This window comes from Taudactylus pleione, unplaced genomic scaffold, assembly GCF_031769625.1.
Source record: "Taudactylus pleione unplaced genomic scaffold, aTauple2 ptg000305l, whole genome shotgun sequence".
NCBI lineage: Eukaryota > Metazoa > Chordata > Amphibia > Anura > Myobatrachidae > Taudactylus > Taudactylus pleione.
This window is the reverse complement of record NW_028284706.1, coordinates 1,541,371-1,549,673: the sequence shown is the minus strand read 5'-3', so window position 1 is coordinate 1,549,673 and position 8,303 is coordinate 1,541,371. Positions and strand designations below refer to the sequence as shown.

At 43.1% G+C, this 8,303-nt stretch overlaps 1 protein-coding gene across 1 annotated transcript; it reads right to left on the bottom strand.

Moving 5' to 3' along the window:
- Positions 1–254: 254 nt before the first annotated feature.
- TMEM222 (transmembrane protein 222) lies at positions 255–7,796 on the bottom strand. The gene is made up of 6 exons (XM_088442124.1): positions 7,672–7,796; positions 4,757–4,841; positions 3,713–3,744; positions 3,527–3,623; positions 3,001–3,128; positions 255–2,919 (listed from the first exon to the last, which is right to left on the bottom strand). Exons 1-6 carry the CDS (start codon positions 7,794–7,796, stop codon positions 2,832–2,834), a joined length of 555 nt encoding a protein of 184 aa, XP_088298250.1. The 3' UTR covers positions 255–2,831.
- Positions 7,797–8,303: the final 507 nt, after the last annotated feature.

The following is an 8,303-nucleotide window of genomic DNA, read 5'->3' as shown; positions in this document are numbered from 1 at the left end:
TCTGTGCATCCTCTGTCTGAAGAATGAATACAGTGAATGCTCTAATAATTCAGTGTCGATAGCACCAAAAAGCAAGTATTGTTAGACATAGGGTAGCAGTGTAAGTACAAATCCTTTAATATTTGATCCCGGATGAGCAGAAATAGGTGTCCTGGAAGCCAATGCAATAACAGCAAGAGAACATCTTGGACCTCCCTCATTTGGGAAAAGCAATTCCAGTCAAAGAAAAATCAAAATGCCTATGGAGCAGTATATCAAAATCAGATATTTTATTGCAAGTTTGTTACAAATCCCAATATAAACAGTTTTATGTAAGAGGGGGAAAAAAGGACACATTACGAATATTTGCAGTGCCAAATAGTTTTTCACTCATGCAAAGCATACAAACACACTAATTAAAATACAGATATTGTTACAGAAAAATCATGAATTATAAAATAGTATATCTAAATCGGAAGTAGTCTGGAATACATATGCACACATACAGATGTGTCCATGTACATCTATCATCCATGCGCTTCAAGTCACGCCACACATAACGCGGAAGCTCCATGCGCCTCGGTAGCACCGTGCGTCTTTCATGCGACTTTTTACTTTCAAATGCGTCTTATTCACACAGTGAAGCCTAAGCTAGCATAAGCAGCGTATGCGGGTGTATCTGCATGTGAAATGCTACGTTAGTGTCAGAGGCTGCAACAATGTAGCATTTCACATGCAGATACACCCGCAGACGCACAGAGAACATAGGCATGCTGCATATCATTTTAATCAGCAGAAGCTGTCTGTGCTAGCTATTCACATCACTGTGTGAATAAGACACATTTAAAGATAAAAAGCCGCACAAAAAACGATCAGCTCTACAGAGTCACGCCACAGCATGGTGCGATTAGAAGGGCTGCTTAACGCGCAAGGAGCACACATCTGTATATATACACATACACACATTATGTCATAATAAATGCACTACATTAGTTTATTGCAAACATTTAAGTCATGGGGACACAAGGAGCCCAACTGGTGTAACCACAGACACCCCTCTGGGACAAGCACCTGTAGCTTCTCCAATGTGTAACTGGCAGGGGCAAAGTGTATCCCATTATCAGTGGCGGGCTGGGCCGGGGGGCAGGGTGCCATGTGCTCCCCCTGGGCCGCAGGTCCATGCGGGCCGCGGGCAGTCTGTGTCACAGCTGTTCCACGCGTGTAGCGCTGACCGGACGTTGTTCGATGAGCGCTACACAGTGACAAACACACAGGCGCCAGCGGCGGCAGCTGTGTGATTGCTTCAGCATCTGATGAGAGTCTGTCAGACTCTCATCGGCTGCTGCTGCCACCACTGCGGGAGCCATCTTCCGGCTCCCGCAGTGGGCAATGGGAGAGACGACATGACGTCATGCAAAGCGGCCCGGGAGGACGGACGGAGGAGCTGATAGCAGCGGCGGGACCAGGAGCTTCAGGTAAGTGTTTTTTTTTTTTTTATTTATTATGTTTCTCTCTACTGGGGGGGGATACTACTGGGGGCACTACAAGGGCGATTACTACTGGGGGCATTACGAGGGGGAGGACTACTACTGGGGGCACAACAAGGGAGGGGGGGACTACTACTAGGGGCACTACAAGGTGGGCTACTACTGGGGGAACTACAAGGGGGGATTACTACTGGGGGCACCACAAGGGGGGGGGACTACTACTGGGGGCACCACAAGGGGGGGGGACTACTACTGGGGGCACTACAAGAGGGGACTACTACTGGGGGCACTACAAGCTACAAGGAGGGGGACTACTACTGGGGGCACTGCATAGGGGTACCACTACTGGGGGCACTATATAAGGGGCTTACTACTGGGGTCACAAGGGGCACTGCACAGGGGGGACCACTACTGGGGGCACTGTATAAGGGGCACTGCATAGGAGGATCACTACTAGGGGCACTACTGCTGGCCTGCATAAGGGGTCCTCTCCTGGGGCACTGCATATGGGCACCACTACAGGGGGCTGCCCCATATCTTTATTTTTACTTTACATTAATTCCATATGGAGCCGCCTCCTCCCTGGAACACTTGAGGGGGGGGGGCGCCTAAGCACGCACGTGCTTCGGGCACCCTGGCTACACGCTACTCCTCTGCCAGGGCCACCTGCATGCATTTGCCCCCCAGGCTAAAAGTTGCCAGCCAGCCCTTGCCCATTATCAATATAGTATTAGATCCAAATTAACCAACTCAGAGCCGATGGAAGACTTAAGTCCTTTTTGCCAATAAAAATGGTTGCTCATTTCTCGCACTTCAAGGAACACCTCTAAAAATGCACCCTCCTATCCACCCCTCTCGCATTTCAAAAATCTATATATACACATTAAAATATTGTTTTTCAGCTGCTCTGAAATATTAGGCACACTGATCAACTAAATCCATACTTTACAATCGTGGACTGCTGTAGAGGAACACAGAATACATACACGAATGCACTCCCACACAACATCAGCTGACTACACCAATGATATACAAGCATGGCATTTTGTTTACAACCGTACTGTGTACGTGTTACTGTGCTTATGAGTGAGATTGACACCAATTATTTGTTTGGCTATATTACATAAGAGTCTAAGTTCTATACGATTGTTAGTAAGAGTACCTGCTTATCCGAATAATACCACAAAAATGTAAAATAAAATTTCCTGCAATTTCCAGTTGGTTTAAAGAAACAAGATATAGGAGCCATGCGAGTCTCAAGGAAGTAGAAAGTGGGTAGATAATTCTGTTCCATCACACCCTGTATTTCTGGTGGGGGTATGGTCAGGATGGCTGATAGTCATTGGGAAGTCCACACAGAAAAGGTCACAGCAAGTGTAAAGTGAGAATGACTGTGAGAATTACCCCTACCAGCAGGAAGAAGGGAAGCCAGGTTTTCAGGAAGGCTCCAACACTAGAAGTACACAAGGTGTTCAATAACACAGTGATATAGGCATACACTTAAACACATAAGTAGTGAAAGACAGGTACTCACCTGACGTATCGGCTGTAAACCAGGCTCAGGAAGCAGAGTTTCACCATATTCCAGGATGTGTTATTGTATTTCATAAGGTTCAGTGCCATGGCCACATGGGAATGACAATTATCACAGCACAAGTTATGCTACAAGGATAGGAGGAAAATATGTGACAAATCAAGATCATCACATATATGGGAGAAAAAAATTAGAGACATTGAAACATGCTGTGGAACGTAATTAAATGGAAAATTTATTAACCCTTCTAAAGTGTGGACAACTGGAGAAGTTACCTATAGCAACCAATCAGCTACTAGGTAGCATCTATCAGGTACAGTCTATAAAATGATAGGTAGAAGCCGATTGGTTTCTATGGGCAACTTCACTACTCTTTAGAAGGTTTGCTACACCGGCCCCTAAGTGAGGGATATAGGATTACAGTACCATACTACATAATACAATACAGTAACAGTATAGTGTAAGCTACTCTGAAAGAGAGATAAGCAGGAGGGGGGGGGGGGGGGGGGAGCAGAGAGCTACCCACCATTCGATGTTTATATTCTTCAGAGGCTTCATGGACTGCTGTATCCCAAGGATTGGTGCCACTACCATAAACAAGGTTAGGATCTAGCTGCCAATATCTAAAGAGTAGGAACCAGAACAAACAGAGAAGTAATTGAGAAATAAGGAGTTGAAAAGGAAGATGTATAATTGTAAGAAAGCCACTTACTTGACTGGCTTCCCAAATGCCATGCAATCCTCCTGTAAATAAAAAAAAAAGGATTTCACATTGGATGTATTGATATAGTTACATAAATCTATAGTAAGCATATGCTTTCTCTTGTACTACACATAATTAAGAAAAGCATTTTGGGGGTCATAGTAACTCTAAGTATCATGATCTGTCAGGGGTACTTGAGGCTTATCAGGTTACAAATATAAACAATTAAAAGCTTATATAGTCTTCATTCTAGCACCCTGCTCCTGTCACTGCCCGTGCAGTTCCTCTTTCCTGCCTGGGGTATCACTCTCTGCTCTGGTGTTTCTAGCACACATTGGTCTGTATATCAGCAGTTTGTTGAATCAGCTGAGTGTCCTAGAAGCAACAGAGCAGAGAGTGACACCCCAGGCAGGAAAGCGGAACTGCATGGGTTGTGACAGGTGTATGGTGCTAGAATGAAGATATATGGCATGGCAAGGTAATAAAAAATATGATCTAATCAAATAAGAATCAAAACTAACACAACCATAGAATTCTGTCTTATATAAGAGGCAGACACACATTTTAATTTCCCACGATATTGTATGCATGTATTAAGATGTTCTTTAATTAAAAGTTTGTTTTCTTTGCTGCCTGTAAATATGATATCAATATTAGCATCTGCATTTTAGGGACACGTCTTAAGCATGAAAGTGTATTATATCCAGGTTTCAGTCTAGATTCATGTTTAGCCATTGAAACTGTAAAAAGGGATCAAGAAGGCCGAGTTAATATAAAGAAAATGGTATAACGGGATACTTAATGATACTTGGAATGAAGGCATTGCAGTCACTGAACTGAGCTATAATAAAACATGTTTAGAGGTTTAAATATCTACTAACCCTGGAGGGGATGTTTTTTCTCCCAATTACATTATAAGTGTGTATTTGAATTAAGAATTTAGCTCCATAAAACAATTAGCTTTTGCATTAAATTGCAAAACAAATATATAGGAGACCCTGGATAGCTTTAAGATCTCTGTAAGTGGCTTTCAGCATTCCATAGTTTACTCACAGACACATAATAAGGTCCGGCAAAATCTCGGATCACACCAGATGATGTACAGATTCCCATATGGCCAATGAATGGAAACAGCCATCTGAAGAATTAAATTCCAAAGATGTATTATGGTCATGCAATAATTATACAAGCTTATTACATAAAATGTAAAAATAAGCGGTGTGCACTATAAGCAGTTCTCATTCTCTCAAACTAGCAAAGTAACCAAATAAGTCAACAAGCATACTAAGTAAAGAGATACAAGATTCAGTCATATTTATTAATGATAAGCCGGCCATACATAGGCCCTCATTCAGAGCCACTCGCTATTTGCGGTCGTTCGTTCTAAAACAAGGGGTGGCTATTCAAATGAACCGTTCGCTGTTTGCGGTCTGTTCACGCCTCTATGTCTGAACGAGCGAACAAAACTTGCGTTCGTTTTTTGGAAAAATACGCCCCCTGGCCGCTCGCATCCTACGTCATGTCCGCTATTTATTAGATTAATCGAGTACATCGACAAGGGTATGAACTGCTCGCTATTCTTGGGGTTGGTGTTTGCTACCGCAATCTTGCGAGCAGTTCTGACTATAAAATAACCCAGTGACGTGGTCAATGACGCTGCTGTTTTAAATATGCACACCCATAAAACGCCCGTTTTGACCTTTAAGCACGCCTGCGATCGGATCTCCACTCCCCATTTTCAAGCACCTTCCCCTGTTACCACCCACATACGCCTCTTTCTGTCACTCAAAATAGCAGGCATTCGCTATTTTGCGAGCACATGAATTTCGGCCGCACTGACTGGTTAGCGCATGCGTATAACGATACGTACGCATGCGCAGTTGGGCTAACATCGCTCGGAACGAACGAGCGGCCGCTTACGAGCGGCTCTGAATCAGGCCCATAGTGCGATTTCCTAACGTTAAGATGTGTTGTACGATTTCCCTTGAAATTCTCTATAAGATTTGGTCAAATGGTGTACGATTGTACATACGATACCGATGCTTCGTCTCTCACAAAATGGAGGGGGGGGAGTGACCAGGGATTTTGCTAGACCTCGTACATCGTTCATCGAATCGTAGATCAAGCTAAACTGCATACGATGTGTGTCACATCGTACACGATAGGTCGAAATCTTCTCCATAAGATTTACGATGGCGGGTATGCGCACAGTCATCGTAATCGTACAAATACCACACACGATGTATAGGCTTGGTCATTACGATTAATCTAAATCAGGCATATCGTACCGTGTATGGGCCGCTACACTTTATGCTTTATTCACATAATTTCATCTTGGATAGGAGAACAAATTGCCATTAACAAGTCTTTTTACCTCCATATTCTTAGTATTGAAGCCAGGAAGGGTGATAGATCCATGGGATAAGCCAACAATATAGGGCAGGCTATGTGTATTACAATAAAAGAACATGCACATACACTGGGCTCTAGCAGGTTTAGGGGAAACATTAGGAAGAATAACTCATTCACCTTACAGCAAATGTGGTAGAAGTTGATACAATAGGAGATAAATATGTTTATGGTAGACACAAGTCTATCCTAAATCCAGAAACTTGTATGAAGTTTTGAGGAATAAAAATAGAAAAAATATCAATGGCCAGTATGATACCTGACGTCAAATTATGTGTGCCTCCATTATTAGGTGCACCTGTAGGTTCTTTTCAGCCCTAATTTATTTTTATATTATGTTCTAATGGCTGCAATCTTCACAAAAACTACCCTGACATGGAAGACTACGATAGGAGTATGAGCAGCATACATAAAATGTACTTGTTATCATGTGTCATTTTATTTGAACATAGTGGAAGTAGATTAGGGATACAGCTCATCTTTCATATTGCCCAGTGTTGGAATGCTGTACAATGTTAAACTTCACAATTAGCACTGTAGACCAAAAGCATTCCCTAGGGTGCAAGGACGCTCCTCTATTTTAGAGGGGCTATGTGTATTCAGAGGTGCAGCACTGCACAGATATAAGTATAAAATATACACAGTTGTCACAATAGAAATTAAAAAGTAATTTTGACAAATAGTAAACAGTCATCTGATATCTTAAGAGCAGTAAAAAAAAAAAGCCTAGACATATCTGGTTACCATATTAAAAAATAACAGCAGTATCATGTGCTCAGCCATAGCCGCTGTTAAAGATATTATGCTGATCAACATCCAGAACCAAGTATTGATCCAAGATGGTGTTAAGTATAATCTTCTGAGCCATAGTTGGTGCCAACTACAGAAAACTGAGACATGTTTTATATCAAGAGTAACATACTAAGCCATGACGGGTCCCAAATTATATAAAGCTGTGCCATCTCTGGTGCCAGAGTAATAAGCCACGTCTGATGCCAACTCTATGAAGCAGAGTTCTCTCCAGAACAAATAATAATAAATGTAACCCTATCTGGTGCCAGCAATACAAAGCTGAGCCTATCTGGTGCCATGAATAGTGTGCTGAGCTCTCAATTGTGTACTAAGAAGAACCCACCAAACCCCAGAGCTGACTGTCAGAACCTTAGCTGTCAGTGCTGCTCATCCAGTCACTGTAGAGAACGGGAATCAACAGAATGCAAACTGCCAATAATAATCTGACAGTGCTCATTCTCCCATGCACAGAACACCAGTGACATAAATTAACCGGACTGTAAAAAAAAAAAAAGAAAAAAAAAAAAGATGTCACTGAACTTTTTGCAACCGTCAGACTTTACTGACCATTCATTAAACATTCTGCAGGCAGCTTCATCCCCCTATATAGAAACAAAATACACTTTGAATTTACTATAAAGATGTCATGTACAGTGTGTGTCAGACAAACACATCCACATACACAAATGCAGCTACAGATAGCACTGTACCAACTGTTCCTCTATAGGTTGTCATACTGTCTATAGCCATACAGAACCCTTCCTTACGTCAACACAGGGATTGGTGTCCATACGACGCAATGAGGATAACGGCTTCTCTCCGGGTCCGGTTTCATCTTCTCTTCCACCACTTCCGCCATCACGGGCAGCAGCAACACAGCCACTTCCGCCATTACTGTCAGTTACCCAATGAGGCTTCAAATGCCAGGTCTGACGTCACATCCGTCATTCTCTAGTTTCCGCTATAACATTCTGTTCTGTTATCTGATTTTGATTTCAATTAGCCTTGTACGATCCTGCTATTTCACCCTGTTCATAACTTTCTGTTATTGTTTCCCCATAATTCGTAAACACCATGTTGCATTATCTTAATTTCCAGTGCAATAATGATAAATAGGTAGTCCCCCCTCTAGTGGAGGCATTTGGCATTAGCGGAGCAAATAGGTTAAGAATACAGGGCCTGATTCAGACCCACTTGCAAGCGCATATCGATGGAGGCTCAGTGTGCATGAGCATGCCGGAGTCGGCTCAGTCGTGCGTATGCGTGAGACCCGGATAGCGATGGGCAAACTGTCGCTCCGATTCTCGTACCAGAGGGGGCGTGCTGTCGATGTTGAGTGACAGCACGCCCCCTTTGGTGGGCGGGGCAGGGGCGTGGCTGCCCAGACTGAGGCGTTCCC

Excerpts from the sequence above, each read along its gene's own strand:
- TMEM222 (XM_088442124.1), bottom strand. The coding sequence starts at position 7,796 with ATGGCGGAAGTGGCTGTGTTGCTGCTGCCCGTGATGGCGGAAGTGGTG. Across the intron at positions 3,624-3,712 it reads GCATTTGGGAAGCCAGTCAA|ATATTGGCAGCTAGATCCTA; the intron begins GTAAGTGGCTTT and ends CCTACTCTTTAG. Across the intron at positions 2,920-3,000 it reads GTTTACAGCCGATACGTCAG|TGTTGGAGCCTTCCTGAAAA; the intron begins GTGAGTACCTGT and ends GTGTACTTCTAG.